This window comes from Pan paniscus, chromosome 5, assembly GCF_029289425.2.
Source record: "Pan paniscus chromosome 5, NHGRI_mPanPan1-v2.0_pri, whole genome shotgun sequence".
Taxonomy (NCBI): Eukaryota; Metazoa; Chordata; class Mammalia; order Primates; family Hominidae; genus Pan; species Pan paniscus.
This window is the reverse complement of record NC_073254.2, coordinates 130,468,255-130,491,244: the sequence shown is the minus strand read 5'-3', so window position 1 is coordinate 130,491,244 and position 22,990 is coordinate 130,468,255. Positions and strand designations below refer to the sequence as shown.

The 22,990-nt window shown below is 42.1% G+C and overlaps 1 protein-coding gene across 2 annotated transcripts in view; it reads left to right on the top strand.

Annotated features, from left to right (window-relative positions):
• The first annotated feature begins 419 nt into the window (after positions 1–419).
• Positions 420–22,990, top strand: part of SLC22A16 (solute carrier family 22 member 16) — a 52,692-nt gene continuing 30,121 nt past the window's right edge. For both annotated transcript variants that reach the window (XM_055114054.1, XM_055114055.1), the window contains exons 1-2: positions 420–559; positions 20,269–20,748. In XM_055114054.1, coding sequence (XP_054970029.1) covers positions 507–559; positions 20,269–20,748 — 533 coding nt within the window. In that variant the 5' untranslated portion in view covers positions 420–506. The remainder of the gene's footprint in view (positions 560–20,268; positions 20,749–22,990) is intronic.

The following is a 22,990-nucleotide window of genomic DNA, read 5'->3' as shown; positions in this document are numbered from 1 at the left end:
AAGTTCTGCAGCAGATTCTTAGGCATTAAAGTTTGAGAGCCATGTTTCTGAGGGGCGTCATGCTGAAGGCTATATATTCTTGCGGCCCCCGGACCAAGCCTAGCCCTTGCATTCCCACCCTGGGCTCTCTCTCAGCAACAACTTTTCCCAGGCGTCGGGGCTTCCCTCGAGCGTGGCGACCCCGCAGACATGGTGCCAAGAGCCAGGGTGGGCGGCGGGGCGGGTGGGAGAGCGGCGGGGCTGGGGGCGAGGGCACCATGCGACCGCGGGCGCCGGGACCACAGCGCGCCGGGGAGGAGGCCGAGGCGGCAGGAAAAAAGCCGAAGATACTTGGGGGGACCGAGGGGCCAAGCGACGGAGGGAGGAACAGAGTACAGCCTCGCGCTGGTCCCGAGTACTGGGACGCGCGGGGAGAGCAGGAGGCCGGGCGGGGAGGTTCGGGGCGGGGCGCGCTACCCGCAGCCCCTGGAGCTCGGCTAACTCGGCGCCCAGTGCACGGCCGCACCATGGGGTCCCGCCACTTCGAGGGGATTTATGACCACGTGGGGCACTTCGGCAGGTAGGGGGGAGGGGGGTGGGGCGCGCCACGCGGGAGGCGGCGCCGAGGGGTCTGTTTCTTTCAGTTGCGGCGGGGTTCTCGCGCGGCGCTCGCGATCCGAAAACATCTCCACTCCCTCCTTACCCCGCGCAGTCGGGACACAGGCGTCCAGACGCCGGGCCCGAGCTGGGCTTCTCCTCTAGGCCTCTGGCAGCGGGACCTGGCATGGTGAGCAGAGGCGCTGGGCTCGCTCGGAGTGCGCCTGTTGCCGGGCAGGAGGGACCTGGCGCGTGCTCTCCGCGGCAGCAGATGCTGGAGGCCCCCCCTCGAGGGGCCAGATCTCACTCGTAGGGGGTGCCTGTGCCTGGCCGCCCGTTTCTCTAATCCGCCGCCACTTCCCTAGACGGCTGCTGCCCAGTTCTGCCCCGCGCCTCCGTAGGGCTTCCCTCTGTGCCTGGCAGGTATTCCTCAGGGACAACCGTTAGTCAGAGTTGGTTGCCGTTTATTAAAACCTAATACGTGCCAGGTACACTGTACCTGGCGCTTACACATAGTTCTTCATTTGATGTTCACCGGGACCCTGCAAAGGAGGTGTTCAAATCCTTATTTTTGTGATTGGGAAACAAGCTGGCGGGGTCAAGGACTCATAGCCAACGCATGGTGGAACCACGTTTAACCTCCGTACACCCTCTTTTCATTTGTCAAATTGATTTAAAAAATTTAAATTATTCATTCGTTCGTTCACTCATGGACAGAGCTCCTCTATCTGACTCAGAGTGTTTTGAGAGGGGAGGTAGCCGGGTGAGGGGCCATGCAGCGTTATGGCCGGAGATTTGGAGCTGCGTCTCAATCCTGGCCTGCTACTTACCTCTGATATGATTCTGGAGATACTTTGTGTGTCAGTTTCCTATCCAGAAAACGGGAATCAGGCTTAGCAAAGAGGTGATGTGGTGCTGTTCTTCAAGGTGGAAGGTTGCATGCGTTTTGGTTTTGATTCCCAGTGTCTGCAAAAAGGAGCTGTTAGGACAGAGGAAACGGGCAGGAAGCCCCAGCTGTTCCCTGCTTCCTCTGCTTGCATCATTGAACGCTGCCTTGTGCCTGGCTCGGCCATAAGCCGTTGGTACATGTTACTTCCTCTAATCTTCACTACAGCCTTATAAGGTTGGTAGTATCACCCTCTTTTCACAGATGAGAAAACCAAGGTTTCTGCCTAAGCACAAATCTAATACTAGCAGGGCAGAATTGGATGCCGTTGGATGCCCATCACCTCCACAGCTCACACTCTCAACCATGATGCACTCCTGAGCACGGTTAGGTGACGGCTCCTCGGCTGGGCCAAGCTCTTTATGTATGATCTCATTTCATCCTTCTGGAAGCAGAATAGCACAGAGGTTAAAAGATCAGTTTTAAGGCTGGATGTCTAAGTTCCCACTCTGGCGCTACCACACATTAACTATACGGTCTTGAGCATTTTGTTTACCACTTTCTTATCTGTAAAATGGGGCTAATAATAGTACAAATGTTTTCAAATAGGAGTAGTGAAAATGTGTATATGAGGACTCTGCATGCAGTTTCTCATCTTTACAGTAACTCAATGAGGTAGGTGGTACTAACATCTTAGTTCCCCTGCGTTTTTTAGGGATTAGCTGAGGTAATTATATTAGTTGGTGTTTGACTAAAGTGCCCTATCAAACAGATTCCTCAGATGGAAGTTTATACCTCTCCAGTAACTGCCCACAGCAGGATCTGTGCCACGAGGCCATTCAAGGACCCTGGCAAGTGGGACAGCTCTGTCATCCACTGCATGGGGCTCCCTGTCTGTGCCTGGAGCAGCTGCTCACCCATGATGACAGCTCACTACGGTGAAGAGGGGGCAAATGGGTTTGAGGAGACAGCTCTTAGCTGGCCACCATAATGTATGCAAAAGTCTTATTATTCAGTAAGTTCTCAATAAGTCATGGCTATTATCATTACCTGAGTTCCCATATTGGTGGTCAGGGTTGACTCGTGAAAGCAGCTTACAGGAGGGAAAAGGGTAACAAACCACTGCTTATATAGCAGAAGATGAAGACTGTGTGACTGCAACACAGTACCACATTTTTCTCAGGTATTTGTTCTAATTGGTCTCTATTCTTTATAAACAGAAAGGAAAGTTATTGTGATGATTATTTAGTCCTCTCTTTAAGGGATCCTAGTGAAAGTGTTAAGTAGAGCAGTGGTCCCCAACCTTTTTAGCACCAGGGACTGGTTTTGTGGAAGACATTTTTTCCACAGACCTGGTCCCTAACCTTTTTAGCACCAGGGACTGGTTTCGTGGAAGACATTTTTTCCACAGACCTGTGGTGGGGTCGGGCGGATGGTTTCAGGATGAAACTGTTTCACCTCAGATCATCAGGCATTAGATTCTCATAAGGAGCACTCAACCTAGATCCCTCGCATGCGCAGTTCACAATGGGGTTCACGTTCCTATGAGAATCTAATGCCGCCGCTGATCTGACAGGAGGTGGAGCTTAGGAGGTAATGCTCGCTGGCCGCTGCTCACCTCCTGCTGTGTGGTCCAGTTTCTAACAGGCCATGGACCGTCTGGTCTATGGCCCGGGGCTTGGGGACCCCTAAAGTAGAGAACCCTGATTACCTCTCATTTCTCATTGGTCATTTCTAGAATAAGGAAGCACTATTCTAGTCACCTTTAAAAGGGGAAAACAGGCCAGGTGCGGTGGTTCATGCCTGTAATCCCAGCACTTTGGGAGGCTGAGGCAAGCAGATCACGAGGTCGGGAGCTCGAGACCAGCCTGGCCAAGATGGTGAAACCCCGTCTCTACTATAAATACAAAAATTAGCCATGCACAGTGGCGGGCGCCTGTAATCCCAGCTACTCGGGAGGCTGAAGCAGGAGAATCGCTTGAACCTAGGGGGTGGAGGTTGCAGTGAGCCAAGATCACGCCACTGCACTCCAGCCTGGGCGACAGAGCGAGACTTCGTCTCAAAACAAAAAACAAAAAACAAAAAAAAAAGCTGGGTGCGGTGGCTCACGCCTGTAATCCCAGCACTTTGGGAGGCCGAGGCGGGCAGATCACGAGTTCAGGAGATCGAGACCATCCTGGCTAATGCAGTGAAACCACGTCTCCACTAAAAATACAAAAAAATGAGCCTGGCATGGTGGCGGGGGCCTGTGGTCCCAGCTACTTGGGAGGCGGAGGCAGGAGAATGGCGTGAACCCAGGAGGCAGAGCTTGCAGTGAGCCGAGATTGCGCCACTGCACTCCAGCCCGGGCGACAGAACGAGATTCCGTCTCAAAAAAAAAAAAAAGGGAAAACAGGATACCTGAGAAGAACTGAAATACCATTCCAGGATTTCTCCTGAAACCATATCGTTTCCATAAACTTCACAGCTTAAGCTCTACATGAAAAGAAATTGAGAAGACTGAAATTTAGGCACCTGTGTTGGGAGGATCTGAACCTGGATCCCTGAGTTAGTTGTCCTGGGTTAAGAGGAGAGACGGCTTAAAAGTTTAGAGTTGGAATGTGGAGCCTGTGGCAGACCTTCATCGATGGATAGAGGTAGGGTTTTGTTTTGTTTTGTTTCAGTATATAGAGTTTTTCTGGCTCTTTTTTGACTTCAGTGTGTGAACATCATAACATCTATCATTTATATACAGCTACGGTGTGTCATACAGTGCTTTCCATGTGTTAACTCATTTCATTCCCACAAAGCCCATAGTTTAGATGAGGAAACTGAGGCACAGAAAGGCTAAGGATCTTGCTCATGGTCCCTGGTGGTAAGTAACAGGGCCAAGATCAAACCTTGGCAGTCTGGCTCCAGAGTCCATGCTCTTAGCCATGATGGGCTCCACCAGTTATGCTTTTATATGGAATGGTATAATCTAGGACTGAAAGCAGTTTTCTTCATCCGTCACTCAGATTGCATGGGTCCATTCCCTGGGGCTTCTGGCCGCCCTTGCTTTTCCTCGCCTCTGGGTTTTCTGCCGATTGTGTTTGTGTGATTATTTTTCCATTACTGTGTCATATCTATAAGCCTGTTGTCCTGGTGGACCCCTAGGTTGGGTACATGCATGACACCTCTGAGGGCCAAGAATCTTTGTAAAAGAGAGAGTGATGTGTTAGAATGCTAGACGCCTAAGGAAATGGGGCTTGGTTTTTTTTCAAGAGGTTATTCTTGCAAAAGGGAAAGGGAAATTTGAATTGAAGGAGTGCTTAGGACCTTTCTAGCACATGGAAAGCGTGTTTATGTGAAGTAGCATGGCTTGATTGGGGGCCACTTAGTGGTTTATTATTTTGGGGGTATAAAATATGAGAGTGAGAGAGGCAAGAGGTAAGCTTACAGTCATCTCCACGAGTGTTTTTGCAAAGTTTGGGTATCAGAAGATTACTTTGCAGTGCAGAGGGTGGATTGGAGGGGCAGCGAGTGGGGCAAGGGGGCCAGTGAAGACCTAGATAAGAGCCCAGGTGTGAGAGAAAGAGGGTCTGGAGAGTGGGAGTGTGGGCAGGGAGAACCAGACAGTTTTAGCAGGTGGAGTTGATGGGAGCTCTTGGCCCTAAGGCATGAAGGAGAAGTGAATGGGACCACATGCCCCTCCTAGCCCACCCCATGTCCCATGCCCTGGATTTCTAGTTTGTGTGGGTGATGGTAGCCTAAACTCAGAAAGTTACCCTCCAGGCGGGGCAGGCCTAGATATCGAGCTCAGTTTGAGATTGGTTTACCTTGAGTTCCTTGTAGGAATTCCAGGTGGAGACGTCAAGTGGAAGTTGGGTAGATAATCTGTTGCTCAGGGAAAATGCCCCCTTGTCAATAGGGATCAGGTGGCCACCCAGGGCTGCAGTCCAGCTGGCCCAGTGCCTTGTGGACAGATTAGGCATGCCTGGCACCTGTTCCAGCTGTGCCTCAGCAGGGGTGTTGCTGAATACTTTTCCCTCTCGCTGGGCGCTGTAGATAGAAAACTTTTAAATTGATATATTACATATATGCAGAAAAGTGTCCACCATAATCTACAGCCTGATGAGTTGTCATACAGTGAACACACCTGTGTTACCCCCACCCAAATCATCTCCTCTTATGCCTTCTCCCAAGCCCTACTCCGTCCCTGTCCCCCAAGCTCACTACTGTCCTTACATCAACGATACTAAATGTTACATAAGTGGGGTAAAAGGTACTTGCCCTTTGGCTTCTTTTGTTCCACACTGTGTTTGTGAGATCCACCCATATTGTGTGTCACAGAGGTTAGTCGATTTTCACAGCTACATAGTATTTAATGGCACAAATATTTCACAGTTCATTCATTTACTGTCAACAGACATTTAGACTGTGTCCAGGTTGGGCTTTTATGAGTTGCCTTTCTTGCATTTGTCTTTTAGGGTAGGGTTATATTTTGCTTAACGACAGAGATACTTCTGAGAAGTTCATCGTTAGGTGATTTTGTTGTTCTGCAAACATCACAGATTTTATTTACACAAGCCTAGATGGTACAGCCTGCTACACATTTAGGCTCTATGGTATAGCCCACTGCTCCTAGGCTACAAACCTGCACAGCATGTTATTGTACTGAATACTGTAGGCAATTGTAACACAATGGGAAGTATTTGTGTACCTAAACATGGAAAGGGTGTGGTAAAAATATGGTATTAATATTATAATCTTATGGGACCACTGTTGTATATGTGGTTCATCATTGACCGAAACGTCGTTTTGTGGCATGTGGCTCTACCTGTGTATGCATTTCGCTGGGTAGATACCTAGGAGATGCTGTCACAGGCGGTGCATGTGGTCCCCTGCCAGAGAGTTTTGCAAAATGGTTATAACAAATGTCACCCTCACAAGCTGTTTATTGGTTTTTCAGTTGCTCCACAACAATTGTCCAGTATTTTGAATGTCAAACCTTGTACCAGTACATAGTTTAACCAGAAAACTAGATATCCTGGGGCAATGTTTTCATCCGTATCAGCATCTCCTAAGAAGCTTCTTAAGCTTGTAGGGGCCTTGACCCCACCTTAGACCTCCTGAATCACGATTGCTAAGAGGGGGACAGAAAAGACAAATCCTAGCTTCAGAGGCCTGCCAGGGTGGGTGCTGTGTTGGTGTATGTGTGTGTGTGTGTGTGTGTGTGTGTGCACAAGAGAAAAAGACACAAAGAGAGAAGGAGAGGGGAAGAGAGAGAGAGAATAGTTCTGGTGATGTGGTGATGACTGTGGGGGTCACTGGCTGAGGAAGAAAAAAACTGAGGCCAGGAAGGTAGAAACAAACTGAAGAAGCTGGTAGGATCTGAAGACTGGACGTCTGAATGGTGCTGGAAATGGGGTCAGTGGGAAGGATGGGGGAAGTAAGAGGGTGGGAGGTCATGCTCAGAACCTGAGCTTTTCAGTGGTGGAGCTGTTCCAGGTAGAGACTAGTTAGGGAACAAACCCAAATGCCTCAGGTAAACTTTAGGCAAGTTAAACATGCCTGCTGTTTGCAGGGGCTGTGTTGTCGTTTGCTGAGTTGAAATTTCAGGGATGGGAGTCAAATAATTATAAATATGTGCACCATACATACATGATTTATGTTCTATTTCCAGTCATATTCATATGGGATTGTTATTATAGGGTGCTCCTTAGGCTCTCAACAAAATTTAGTTTCAAGAGGACCTGATTTTCATGCCCCTTATTGCCATGGTGTCTAGCGGGTAGATGCTGGCCCACCACAAGCCACACTGTAATGATCTGGATGGGGTGATTCTCAGACTAGGAATACTCCTTTAGTTAAAAACTACATGCTACCCTTTCCCTCTGGGATCTCCTAGGAGTATCTACACTTTTATTATACTTTCACCATAATTTCTTTAACCAGTCTCCTGTCAATGGACATTTCAGTTTTCTATGTTTTGCAGTTACAGACACTGCTGAAAATAAAATTTATAAATTAACTTTGGGAGAGTTGATATCTTTGTGATGTTGACTACTGGTTACTTTTAGGGAAGTCAAGTTTTATTATTAACAAGAGCATACAATAACACCCATTAGTGTAATGTCTTTTAGCAAAGCAGAGACACCTAGGTGCTTGATTTTACAAAAAATTAGTACATATGAACTGTTTTCTTAAACAAGATTAATTTCCCACTTTATTTACATCGGCGATTCACTAAGCAAAGATTTTTTTTAGTTTGTCAGCTGGCTCACAAACTCTGATGTATGTTGGGATGATTAAATGAGATAATGAGTGTGAACATGCTTTAAAGTATGATCCAATGTAAGGTGTTAGTATTTATTTATTTTTGAGACAGGGTCTCTCTGTGTTGCCCAGGCTAGAGTGCAGTGGCACAATCTTGGCTCACTGCAACGTATGCTTCCAGGTTCCAGCTATTCTCGTGCCTCAGCCTCCTGAGTAGCTGGGACTACAGTTGCAGGCCACTGCCTGGCTAATTTTTGTATTTATAGTAGAGATGGGGTTTCACCAGGAGTTCAAGGCTGGTCTTGAACTCCTGACCTCAAGTGATCCGCCTCAGCATCCCAAAGTGCTGGGATTATAGGCATGAGCCACTGCGCCCGGCCTAAGATGTTAGTATTATGCACAGTGACCAAGACAATGCTGAATAAGCTGCCATGTACAGTACAGGCAGGAGTGAATAGAGGAGAGTAAAGAGGGGAGAATTGACTTCTGCTGTGTAAGATGAAGCCCATCTACAATCTGTGCAATAGAAGCAGACTGGATGGCACTGTAGGGTCAAGGAGTCTCTTAAGAGAGCCATTCTTATTGACTGGAAGATGCTTCTTGAGAAAATGCCAGGGAAGGAAGAAACACCTTCTGAATGGACAAGCCTGCTTCCCAAGGGCAGGTGACCCACCAGCCATGCTAGGTGCTCACCCCCATGAGGCCACAGGCAATATAGCAACCCCAAGGCTCTGTGGTGACACGGCAGCCAGTGCAGGGGCTGGGGACGAGGGATTCTGACCTGCAGGTGTGAGGGTCAGCACCACTCATCTTCAAGCCAAGATGTTAGCCTGTGGGGTCTTTTGAGCAAGAGCAACACCGGCCTGTCTTCTCAGCCTACTGTTCCTGCCCAACCCCTCTGTCTAGGATGGACTGAGGCTGATTTCTTTTTTTCTTTTTCTTTTTCTTCTTCTTCTTCTCCTTTTTTTTTTTTTTTTTTTTTTGAGACAGAGCCTCACTCGCTTACCCAGGCTAGAGTGCAGTGGTGTGATCTTGGCTCACTGAAACCTCCGCCTCCCAGATTCAAGCAATTCTCCTGTCTCAGCCTCCTGAGTAGCTGAGACTACAGGCACGTGCCACTATGCCTGGCTAGTTTTTGGCATTTTTAGTAGAAACAGGGTTTCACCATGTTGGCCAGGCTTGTCTTGAACTCCCAACCTCAGGTAATCCACCTGCCTTGGCCTCCCAAAGTGTTGGGATTACAGGCATGAGCCAGCATGCCTGGCCTGATTTCTGATCATTTTACTACTGGCAGGGACATATTAATGTTTTTGGAAAAAACAGAGCTAGCTCCCATTAGCCCATCAAGCACTGGGGCTCCAAGCTCTTCTGTTGGCTGCCCATCCCAAAGAGACCCTAAAATAGGAATTAGTGTGTTCTTTCTCATCCTGGAGCTAGAAGAACACTACTTACTTCCTGCCTGCATTTTGCTTTGTAGTTTTCTTTCATGGACTAGCTAGCTACAAGGGCCAGTGCCATAGATAGAGTTCAGTTTTGAAACTGTGGCCAACATGACCAGCCTGTGGTGTCCTGATAGCCACAAGACTTGAAATTCATTCCATTTAACCTATTATTTATCTACATGAGGTTCTATGAGAAGTGAGGAATGGTGGCTACATGCCAGCCTGGCAGTTATCTGTGAGGACTTGGAGAGGTCACTAGGTTGCGATAGTCTCCAAAGTGGGGTGTGTTCACCAGTGGGCGGTAGAGATGATCCCTTGGACTGCCACCAAAAAACACCCATTTTATATATGAATGTGTGCACAGAAGTCAATATGTACAAATGGAAGTTTATATTTCAATATACATAATATGTTAATTTAGCATTATATGAATATGTGTGTGTATATATGTTCACTTTATATGTCTACATGCACATCTGTGCACACATACACTTTTTAAAATTTAACTGATGGGGGACCCAGGCTAAATTTTTGGATACACTGGCCTATTGAACATCTCTCTTTAGCAGGGTACTGAGTATGAGTCAATTTCAGCACTGTTCATTTTCAGCCCAAGGTATTCTCCAGCATTCTATAGCCACTGCACTACACACTGTGCTGGGTGCTACAGGAGATACTAAAGTGGCTGAACCACAGTTTCTGCTCTGATGAGACTTTAACTCAACCTTTTATAGGACTTCTGTTGTTGGTTTGGTAGAGAAATAGAAAACATTCACCTGGTGTTCTTTAAAAAAATCAACATAAATAACAGAATGGTACTTCAGCTGCATATTGTGTTCATAGAAGAGAAGGAAGAGAAGGAAAAATGGGGACTAGAAAATGCATAAATGAGTGAGAATGGGAAAGGCGGAAGCAAGTAAAAAGACAGGACTGAGAGAAGCTGGCAGTGAAGGATAAAGAGACTGAAAATCGGCATTTAGGTTGGAAGGAAAAAAAACGCGGAGAGAGAGGAGTATGAGAGCAACAGGCTAGACCAGCAGGTCTCAAAACGTGAGAATTCTTGTAGGTCTTTGAAGTCTGCAAGGGCAAAACTTTTTTCTAGCAATACTAAGATATTAGCTGTCTTTTTAAAAACTCTCATTCTCTCATGAAAGTACAGTAGAGTTTTCCAGAGGCTAGATGATGTGTAATAACTCATCAGATTGAATGCAGATATCTATATCTATATCTATATATATATATCACATTTTCTTTATCCAGTTAACCATTGATGGATTCTTAGGTTGATTCCTTGGCTTTGCAATCGTGAATAGTGCTGTGATAAACAGACAAATGCAGGTGTCTTTTTGATATAATGATTTCTTTTCCTTTGGGGAAATACCCAGTAGTGGGATTGCTGGATCAAATGGTAGTTCTATTTTTAGTTCTTTAAGAAATCTTGATAATGTTTTCCATAGGGGTTGTACTAATTCATATTCCTGCTAACAGTGTATAAATGTTCCCTTTTCTCCACAGCCTCACTAATATCTGTTATTTTTGACTTTTTAATAATAGCTATTCTGAATGGTATGAGATGGTATCTCATTGTGGTTTTAATTTGCATTTCTCTGATGATTAGTGATATTGAGCATTTTTTCCTGTTTGTTGGCTGCTTGTATGTCTTCTTTTGGAAAATGTCTGTTGATGTCCTTTGCCTACTTTTTAATGGTTTTTTTTTGTATTAATTTGTTTGAGTTCTTTATGGATTCTGGATATTAGCTCTTTGTTGGCTGCATAGTTTGGTTTGCAAATATTTTTCCCATTTTGTAGGTTATGTACTCTATCGATTGTTTCTTTTGCTGTGCAGAAGCTTTTTAGTTGAATTAATTCCCATTTGTCTATTTTTGGTTTTGTTGCGTTCACCCTTGAGGACTTGGTCATAAATTCTTTGCCTAGGCTAATGTCCAGAAGAGTTTTTCTTAAGTTTTCTTCTAGGACTTTTAGAGTGTCAGGTCTTACATTTAGGCCTTTAATTCATCCTTAGTTAATTTTTGTATATGGTGAGAGATAGGGATCCAGTTTCATTCTTCTGCATATAGCTAGCCAGTTTTTCCCAGCACCATTTATTGAATAGAGAGTCCTTTTCCCATTGTTTATTTTTGTTGATTTTGTTGACGATCAGTTGGTTGTCAGTGTGTGGCTCTATTTCTGGATTCTCTATTTTGTTCCATTGGCCTGTGTGTCTATTTGTGTACCAGTTCCATGCTGGTTTGGTTACTATAGCCTTGTAGTATAGTTTGAAGTCAGGTAATGTGATGCCTCTGGCCTTGCTCTTTTTGCTTAGGATTGCTTTGGCTATTTGGGCTCTTCTGTGGTTCCATGTGAATTTCAGAATAGTTTTTTCTAATTCTGTGAAAAATAATGCTGATTCTATAGGAATTGCATTGAATTTGTAGATTGCCTTGGGCACTATGGTCACTTAAATGGTATTGATTCTTCTAATCCATGAGCATGAGATGTTTTTCCATTTTTTGTGTCACTTCTGATTTCTTTCATTAGTGTTTTGTAGTTCTCCTTGTAGAGGTCTTTTACTTCTTTGGTTAAGTGTATTCCTAGGTATTTTGTGTGTTTGTGTGGCTATAATAAATGGGATTGACTTTTTGATTTAGTTTGCAGCTTGAGAGTTGTATAGAAATGCAACTGATTTTTGTACGTTAGTTTTGTTTCTTGAAACTTTACTGAAGTTGTTTATCAAGTCTAGGAGTCTTTTGGAGGAATCTTTAGGATTTTTCTAGGTATAAGATCATGTTATCAGGGAACAGAGATAATTTCACTCTTTTTTTCAGTTTGGATACCTTTTGTTTCTTTCTTTTACCTAATTGCTATGTTTAGGACTTCTAGTACTGTGCTATTTAGGAGCTGTAAGAGTGAAATCCTTGTCTTGTTCTAGTTCTTAAGAGGAATGCATTTTATTTTTCCCCATTCAGTATGATGTTGGCTACGGGTTTGTTATATATGGCTCTTATTATTTTGAGGTATGTTACTTTGATGCCTAGTTTGTTGAGTTTTGTATTTTTATCATGAAGGGATGTTGGATTTCATCAAATGCTTTTTCAGCATCTATTGAGTTGACCTTATGTATTTTGTTTTTAATTTTGTTTACATGGTGAATGACATTAATTGACTTGCATATGTTGAACCATCTTGGCATCCCTAAAATAAAACTCATCTGATTGTGATGGATTATCTTTTTGATGTGCTGTTGGATTCAGTTTGCTAGTATTTTGTTGAGGATTTTTGTATCTATGTTCATCAGAGATATTGGCCTGTAGTTTTCTTTTTTGATGTGTTCTTATCAGATTTTGGTATCACTATGATACTGGTTTCATAGAATTATTTATGGAGGAATTCCTCTTCCTTAATTTTCTGGAATGATTTCAGTAAGATTGGTTCCAGCTCTTTGTACGTCTGATAAAATTCAACTGTGAATCCGTCTGGTCCTGGGCTCTTTTTTTGTCATAGTTGTTGCATTTTTTTGTTACTGATTCAATTTCATTACTCGTTATTGGTCTGTTCAGAATTTCTATTTCTCTTGAGGGGTTGTATGCTTCCAGAAATTTATTCATGTACTCTGGGTTTTCTAGTGTGTGCACTTAGAGATGTTCATAGTAGTCTCTGATGATCCTTTGTGTTTCTGTGTTATCAGTTGTAATGTTACTTTTATCATTTCTGATTGTGCTTATCTGAATCTTCTCTTTTTCTTTGTTAATCTAGCTAGCCGTCTAACAATTTTGTTTACCTTTTCAGAGAACCAACTTTGTGTTTTGTTGACCCTTTGTATGATTTTTTTGGTTTCAATTTAATTGAGATCAAATCTGCTCTGATCTTTGTTATTATTCTTTTCTTCTGCTAGCTTTGTGTTTGGTTTGTTCTTGATTTTCTAGTTCCTTGAGGTGTGGCATAAATGGTTGTTAATTTGAGATCTGTCTTTTTGATTTAAGCAATTAATGCTATAAACTTTCCTCTTAGCACTGCTTTTGCTGTATCCCAGAGGTTTTGGTATGTTGTGTCTGTTTTCATTCATTTCAAAACATTTTTTTGATTTCTGCCTTGATTTTATGGTTTACCCAAAAGTCATTCAGGAGCAAGTTGTTTAGTTTCCATGTACTTCTGTTGTTTTGAGAGTTCCTCTTGGTATTGATTTCTAATTTTATTCCACTGTGGTCTGGGAAGATCCTAATATGATTTTGACTTTTTTTTTTTGCATTTATTGAGACTTGCTTTATGGGCAAGCATATGGTGAATTTTAGAGAATGTTTTATGCACAGATGAGAAAAATGTATATTCTGTGGTTGTTGGGTGGAATGTTCTGTAGGTGTCTCTTAGTCCATTTGGTCAAGTTTATATAATCAAATCGACAGATCAAGCTCAATGATCTGTCATCATTGACAGCTTATTGCTGTCAGTATGGTATTGAAAGTCCCTCACTTTTTTATATGACTGTCTATCTCTTTTTGTAAGTCTAGTAGTATTTGTGTTATAAATCTGGGTGCTCTGATGCTGGGTGCATATGTATTTAGGATAGTTAAATCTTTTTGTTGAATTAGACCCTGTATCATTGGATAATGCTATTCTTTGTCTTTTTTTTTTTTTTACTGTTGTTACTTTAGAGACTGTTTTATCTGATATAAGAAGAACAACTCCTGCTCCTTTTTGTTTTCCATTTGCATGACATATCTTTTTACCCCCCTTTACTTTAGACTATGGGTATCTTTACATATTAAGTGGTCTCTTGTAGGTAGCAGATGGTTGGGTCTTTTTAAAAAAAATCCATTTTGCTCATCTATATCCTCTAAGTGGAGCATTGAGGTTGTTTACATTTAGGGTTAATAATGATATGAGAAGTTTTGTTCCTGTCAGAGTTTTGTTAGCTAGTTGCTTTGTAGTCTCAATTGTGTAATTGCTTTATGGGATCTGTGAACTTCCTACTTATGTGTGATTTTACGGTGGCAAGTATTGTCCTTTCATTTCCATGGTTATAACTTCTTTAAGCAGTTCTTATAGAACTGGTCAAGTGGTGATTAATTCCCTTAGTGTTTGCTTGTCTGGGAAAGACTTTATTTCTCCTTCTTTTATGAGGCTTATTTGGCAAGATATAAAATTCTTGGGAGGCTTTTTTTTTTTTCCTTTAAGAAGGCTATAAATAGGCCCCCAATCTGTTCTGGCTTGTAAGATTTCTACTGAGAAGTCTCATTAGTCTGACAGGATTTCTTTTATAGGCGATCTGACACTTCTCTCCAGATGCTTTTAAGATTTTTTTCTTTAGCATTAAACTTGGATAGTATGATGACTATATGCTTTGGTGACATTCATCTTTTATAGTATCTCCCAGATATTCTCTGAATTTCTTGCATCTGAATGTCTACCTCTATAGCAAGATCAGGGAAATTTTCCTGAATTATTCTCTTAAATATAATTGCTTACTTTTTCTTCTTCTCTCTCAGGATTACATATAAGTCATACATTTGGTCCCCTTACATAATTGCATATTTCTCAAAGACTTTATTCATTAAAAAATTCTTTTTTCTTTATTTTTGTTTGACTTGTTTAAATAGAAAGATTGGTCTTCAAGCTCTGAAATTATCTTTTCTGCTTGGTCTAGTCTTTTACTATAGTTAAAGTTTAATATATCTATTTTGTCTTTCATGTCCTAAGTTTTTGGGGGTCGATTTTCAACTTTCTTTTGCATCTCAGTGAGCTTTCTTACAATCCGTATTTTGAATTCTTTATCTGTCATTTCAGAATTTTCATTTTAGTTAGGATCCATTGCTAGAGAGCTAGTATGATCCTTTGGAGGTGTCAAAACACTTTGTCTTTTTGTATAGCCGGAGCTTTTATGCTGACTCCTTCTCATCTGAAGGAGCTTGATATAGTTTGGTTCTGTGTCCCACCCAAATCTCATCTTTTAACTCCCATAATTCCCATGTGTTGTGGGAGGGATGTGGTGAGAGATGATTGAAACATGGAGGCAGGTATTTCCCGTGCTGTTCTTGTGACAGTAAATGGGTCTCACAAGATCTGATGGTTTTAAAAATGGGAATTTCTCTGCACAAGCTCTCTCTTTGCCTGTTGCCATCCATATAAGATGTGACTTACTCCTCCTTGCCTTCTGCCATGATTGTGAGGCCTCCCCAGCCTTGTGGAACTGTAAGTCCAATAAACCTCTTTCTTTTGTAAATTGCCCAGTCTCAGTATGTCTTTATCAGCAGCGTGAAAATGGACAAATACAGAGCTGTTGCCTCCTATTTTTGAATTTGCCAACATTTGAATGAGACTTTTAAAGTTTGTATTCTTTTTTCGCTTGAGGGTGTGGCTGTAGTATATATTGTGTAGGATTGTTTGGCTTTGTTTCTGGGTGCTTTCAGGGGGCCAAGGGTCTCTATGGGTTCCTTGGTTATGGATATCATTTGTGTGGTGGCTTTCCCAGATGCTGCTTGTTGCAGTGATGTGTAGGGTGTATGAGCTGACACACTATCTTCTGTAGGGCTAGGAGTGTGGAGGTCTCAGGAAGCTTATCTCATACACTAGCACTGTGCTCTTCTGACAGCAGGTTTTTTGTTTGATGATGCAGTTCAGTCTCTAGTCCAGTAAGTGACGCTTGAGGGTAAGAAAAGCTAGCTCACCCTCAGGTCATCCGAAGGTGAGTGGAAGCCCCTTCCTTGATGGGGGTGCTGAGGTCTCAGGGGTAGGGGGCAGCAGGGGGCTGCACCAGCTCCTCATCCTGGGCAGACAAGAACATGATCCACTACCTATCATGCCCCTTTCGCAGCACTCATAACCCTCAGTTCTTATAAACACTGTCCTTTGGCTCCTGGCCACTCCTGAGGTCTGTGAGAAGGCTTCGATTGTGGCTACCACCAAAATGGCCTCGGGTCAGAGCCTCTTTCTCCAGTCCAGAACAGTCAGCTCTGTGGCTTGTCTGTCCTTGCAGGGACATTGCTACTTTGTGTAGGGAGCGGTAGATGGGCCCTGCCTTTTCTGAAAGCCCAGGTAGTACCACCTCACTTTCAGTGGGGATGCAGCCACTGTGAAAAGTGCTAGAAAGCCTTTCTTCAATTGCACGAATGCCAGCTTCCAGCAGGGAAAGCCTCTGCTGCATCTGCAACAGTGAATGGGTTGAGTAGGAAATAGTCCCCTCTCCATGTCCCTTCCCAGTTACTACTACCGCCCCTTTCAGAGATTGGTCCTGTGCCTGCATTTCCTTTGTCCCAAGGAGCACTTTGGTGGGCTGTGCTCCCTCTAGAAGCAACCTGCACTGAGGGCTAGATTTCTGGGGTTCCTGTAGCTTCCCAGGGTCCTGCTGGTCCCCCATGGTTGCCAAAGTCAGAGTGGTTGTGGGGTATGTTTCTGGGGGATCTGGTGATACAACATCACAAAGGCTGAGGTTGCTTGGGCAGGGCAGTGGCTCAGAACAGGTGCACAACCAGTATGGTGTCCACCATCTCAGTTCAGGCCTGAGGGGAGTGCCAGCACTCCTGCATGAGTTGGTCACCTGGCACTCTATTCTCAGGAAGTTCCCAAATCACCACTGACAGCATTGCCCAGGGTCACGAAGGCAGAGGGGCTCTCCCACAATTTGGTAGTCAGCAGTTTGTTACGGGGATGAAGTGAGAAGGGATGCACCCCTATCCACCCTTTCTGTAAGACTCTGGGCTCCCCAGGGGCCAGTCTCTGCCAGATTCTTGCTGTTTTCCTTTTCTCTGCCCCAGCTTCTTCCTGTGGGCTCCCTGGCAGACCTTGGCTCTCTTTCCTCCTCTCTTTCTCCATTTTAATTTCTAATACATAAAAGGTGATAAATATGATCCACATAAAGAAAGGCCTTTTGGAATCCTCAAAATTTGTAAAAATATAGAGGCTCTTGAGACCAAAAAGTGTGAGAACTGCTGAGCTGAGGGATGGTCAGAAGCATCTTCCAGTGAGAGGGAGCATCAGGATGCAGCGGGGTGGGCAGGTCTGCAAAGGAAGAAGGGCGATGGAGATCACATGTGTCAATGGTGCAATTTGACCTCAGTTTGATCGGACAGGACCTATCACCTACCTCCTATTTTAATGGTTTTATAGGAATGTTGGTGATTGCCTTAACTGATTCTGTTTTCAATATAAATAATTAAGTCACCTGTTGAAAGGTCTGCTATGCCTCTTAATTTCAGGGGTTGGAATTTTGTGGGGTAATCCAAATTTATCTGTTCTATCCTGCTGTCCTGTGGGCATAATTGTCCTTATGAGGCAATTTTTTATTTCAGAAAATATGTCACTGTTGGTTTGAGTCTATAAATTTGGAGACCGTATTTTTTTAAATTTTTAAATAAACTTTTTATTTTTTGATAATTTTAGATTTATGGAAAAGTTACACAGATAGTACAGAGTCCTGATATGACCCTCACCTAGTTTCCCCTATTGTTAACGTCTTACATTACCATATTTGTCAGAACTAACAAACTGATATTAATATGTTACTATTAACTAACTATATACTTCATTTGAATTTCACCAGTTTTTCCAAGTGTCCTCTTCCTGTTCCGGGATCCAGTCCCAGAGCACCACACTGCATTTAATTGTCTATAGCAGTCTCTCAGTCTTTCTTTATTTTTGGTGACCTTGGCAGTCTTTAGGTATATTGGCCAGGTAACCTGTAGATGACCCCAATCTGGGGTCTTTTTTTAAATTATTAAACTAAGGTTATGGTTTTTGGAAAGACAACAACAGAGTTGAAGTGCCCTTCTCATCAGATCATAGGAGGGATACAGCATATCCACATGATGTCATTGGGGATGTTAATCTTCATCACTTGGTGACTTTAGTGTTTGCAAGTTTCTAGGTTTCCCCACTGTAAAGTTACTATTTTTCCTCTTTTCCTGCTTTGTTCTTTAGAAGCAAGTCACTAAGCCTAGCCCACCCTTTAGGAGTAAATTGCGGGAATTAAACTCTACTTCCTGGAGAGAGGGAATGTCTACAGATAGTAATTGAATTCTAATGTAAGAAAGATTGGTCTCTTCTCCCTCTTTTATTTTTTCATTAATTTATTTATATGAGTATGGTGTATTGTATTTGTCAGGCTTCTCCAGAGAAAGAGAACAAATAGGATACACACACACACACACACACACACACACACATATATATGAGACTTATTATAGGAATTGGCTTACATGATTATAAAGGCTGAGAAGTCTCATGACCTACTATCTGCAAGCTGGAGAACTAGGAAAGCTAGTGGTGTAATTCAGTCCCAGACTGAAGGCCTGGTGTAAGTCTTCATCTAATTCCAAAAACCCAAGAACCAGGAGCTCTGATATTTGAGAACCAGAGAATATGGATGTCCCAGCTCATGCAGAGAACAAATTTGCTCTTCCTTCACCTTTTTGTTTTATTCAAGCCCTCAAGTGATTGGATGATGCCCACCTCAATTGGTGAGGGTGATCTCTACTTAGTCTACTGATTCATATGCTAATCTCCTCCAGAGACACTCTCACAGACACACCCAGAAATAATGTTTTGCCACCTATCTGGGCTTCCCTTAACCCAGTCAAGTTAACACATAAAATTAACCACACAGTATGGATTCATGTATATTTATTTTATGCTTTGGGATATACTATGCCATTTATTTTGTTGCTCAAATTGTTTCAGCTTCCACCTGGCTGTAGGGGCCAGCCCTACAGGGTCTGTGGGTTTTTCTCCCCATGTGCGGAGACGAGAGATTGTAGAAATAAAGACACAAGACAAAGAGACAAAAGAAAAGACAGCTGGGCCTGGGGGACCACTACCACCATGACACAGAGACTGGTAGTGGTCCTGAATGTCAGGCTGCACTGTTATTTATTGGATACAAGACAAGGGGGCAGGGTAAGGAGTGTGAGCCATCTCCAATGATAAGTAAGGTCACGTGGGTCATGTGTCCAGTGGACAGGGGGCCCTTCCCTGTTTGGCAGCCGAGGCGGGGAGAGAGAGAGAGAGAGGAGACAGCTTATGCCATTATTTTTGCATATCAGAGACTTTTAATATTTTCACTAATTCTGCTACTGCTATCTAGAAGGCAGAGCCAGGTGTATAGGATGGAACATGAAAGCAGACCAGGAGCGTGACCACTGAAGCACGGCATCACAGGGAGATGGTTAGGCCCCCGGATAACTGCGGGCAGGCCTGACTGATGTCAGGCCCTCCACAAGAGGTGGTGGAGTAGAGTCTTCTCTAAACTCCCCTGGGGAAAGGGAGACTCCCTTTCTCGGTCTGCTAAGTAGCGGGTGCTTTTCTTTGGCACTGATGCTACTGCTAGACCATGGTCTGCTTGGTAACAGGCATCTTTCCAGACACTGGCATTACCTCTAGACCAAGGAGCCCTCTGGTGGCCCTGTCCGGGCATAACAGAAGGTTCACACTCTTGTCTTCTGGTCACTTCTCACCATGTCCCTTCAGCTCCTGTCTCTGTATGGCCTGGTTTTTCTTAGGTTACGGTTGTAGAGCTAGGATTATTATAATATTGAAATAAAGAGTAATTACTACAAACTAATGATTGGTGATACTTATATATAATCATGTCTATGATCTATATATATCTAGTATAACTCTTGTTATTTTATATATTTTATTATATGGAACAGCTCGTGCTCAGTCTCTTGCCTCGGCACCTGGGTGGCTTGCCGCCCGCAGCTGGCCACTGGGAACTTTTTCAGGTTGCTACTTGGGCCCCTTTCATATGCCCTTATCCTTTTGTTTTTTGAGTATTTCCTTACTTTATGGTATTGTAAGATATTCCAGGCTTATTTTGTATTCTTCTTGTCCTGGCTTTAGAATCAGCCACTTTTTCTGGCTCCTCTCATTGGAGAATGGTATTTAGAAACTAAGATCTGGGCAATGGGTGTGCTTGCTGCTCTTGGGATGTCATTGCTTCTAGGCCTTCTCAGTAGATGGAGCTAAGTAATATATGTATATATACTAACCCATAGATATAAATATGTCTATAATTATTTCTATATTTATCCGTTTGTGTATATGTTAAGATAAACATGATGGAGACCCTTCAAATTTGCTTATGTTCTTTTTCAGCCTATAGACCAGATATAATAATTAGCTTTTCTTCTCTTGCAGATTCCAGAGAGTCCTCTATTTCATATGTGCCTTCCAGAACATCTCTTGTGGTATTCACTACTTGGCTTCTGTGTTCATGGGAGTCACCCCTCATCATGTCTGCAGGCCCCCAGGCAATGTGAGTCAGGTCGTTTTCCACAATCACTCTAATTGGAGTTTGGAGGACACCGGGGCCCTGTTGTCTTCAGGCCAGAAAGATTATGTTACGGTGCAGTTGCAGAATGGTGAGATCTGGGAGCTCTCAAGGTGTAGCAGGAACAAGAGGGAGAACACATCGAGTTTGGGCTATGAATACACTGGCAGTAAGAAAGAGTTTCCTTGTGTGGATGGCTACATATATGACCAGAACACATGGAAAAGCACTGCGGTGACCCAGTGGAACCTGGTCTGTGACCGAAAATGGCTTGCAATGCTGATCCAGCCCCTATTTATGTTTGGAGTCCTACTGGGATCGGTGACTTTTGGCTACTTTTCTGACAGGTAAAATCAAATATTTAGGATTGTTGTATCAGTGTAGGGTTTATTTTCCTATCTGGTTTTCTTGGGACACAAGGAATTATGTTTAAAACTTGTCATTTTTATACTTCCTATCTAAATACCTACCTCTTTGCTGATCCATTATTTAGGGATGTATAATGATAAGGATAGGCTCTGAAGACAGTATACCTGGATCCAAATCCTGGTTCTACCACTTATTGACTGTGGACCCCAGGCAAATTGCCTAACTTACCTGTGTTTCAGAATCTTTGTCTATAGGCTGGTGATAAAAAATAATATCACTTACTTCAAAGGATTATTGCAAAATTAATACAGAAAAAAAGTACCCTGGACATATAATCACTCAATAGATACGGTTTATTACTTTGAATATTTTCTTCTCTTTAAATAGACTTGCTTTTTAATAGGAGTAGCCTGATCCTAAGCAGTATATCTGTAAAATTATGGGCTTGCTATAACAGCCCCTTTTAGTCTTTTTGTGCTGCTGTAACAAAATACCACAGACTGGGTAATTAACAAGCAATAGAAATTTATTTCCCATAGTTCTGGCGGCTGGGAAGCCCAAGATAAGGTGCCAGCAGGATTGCTGACTGGGAAGGCTGTTGTTTGCTTTCAAGATGGTGCCTTATTGCTGCATCCTTTGGATGGGATAAATGCAGTGTCCTCACATGGAAGAAGGGATGGAAGGGCAGGAGAGTGCTCCCTTCCACCTTGAGCCCTTTTCTAAGGGTGCTAAGGGCTCTGCTGTCATGACTTTATCACCTCCCAAGCCCATCCCTCTTAATACTGTTGCACTGGAGATTAAGTTTCAACATGAATTTTGGAGGGAATACTATCATTCAAAGCATAACCTGGCCATATATTTTTAAAAATTTACATTAAAATGAATATGTAATTCTTAAAATAAAGCAAAGTTTATCTCTGTATGAACATGGACCATACCAAAGCACAGAGATGAACTTATTTGGTCTCCATAGTTGTGGATTTTACAGGCATATGGTGGGCACTGAGGACCTAAAGACAATAGCTTAGATCAGAAATCCCTGCCCTTGAGGTATACCAGTCTAATGGGGCTGATAAACATGTCAAAAGAAAAATTATAGGGCTTTGTTATGGGCAGGGCCATACCTCTCATAGTATGTCAAAGGTGCTAGGTATTAGTGTTTTCATTCAGCAAGCTGTTATACAAATTATCACTTGGGGCTTTTCTGTTGAAATGTGTTCACTGCTTGACTCTTGAAACTCAAAATATTTGCAACTACTTGTATGAAATGTACTAAAATACATTTGCTGTATGACAAAAACGGGATATAAATAATGCTTATAACACAGTCAGAGTACAAAATATGTTAACTGAAAATAAATTTAGTTCCTTTGTCTGAACTTGGTATAGTTATATAGACATATATTGAACACTTACAGTCACTTTGATAGATGCAGAGATGTGTGTGTACATATATATATAAAATATATAAATAAAAAATATATTAGTGAAATTATATATATATTTCACTAATTATATGTACATATATAAATATATTATATGTATATAATATATATTATATGTACATATTATATATATTATATGTACATATTATATATATTATATGTACATATTATATATATAATATATAATAATATATTATATGTACATATATATTATATGTACATATAATATATAATTATATATTATATGTACATATAATATATAAATATATATTATATTTATATATTATATTTACATACATATATAAATATACATATACATAATACATATACATATACATAAATAAAAATATATATATTATATGTACATATAATATATATACAAATATATTATATGTACATATAATATATAAATATATATGTACATATATAAATATATATAGTATGTACATATTATATATAAGTATATATATAATATGTACATATAATATATAAATACATATTATATGTACATATAATATGTATTTATATAATATGTACATATAATATATATTATATGTACATATTATATAAATACATATTATATATAAATATTATATATAATATACATATTAGTGAAAGAAAGTTTATTAAGAAAGTAAAGGAATAAAGAAGGGTCACTCCATAGGCAGAGCAGCCATGATGTATATTTTTTAAAGTCCTTGAGAAGTTGCATACCATTAACTGGTATTCATTTGGATGGGTAGCTTGAATTAAAATTACTTGGGAGCTCCAGAAA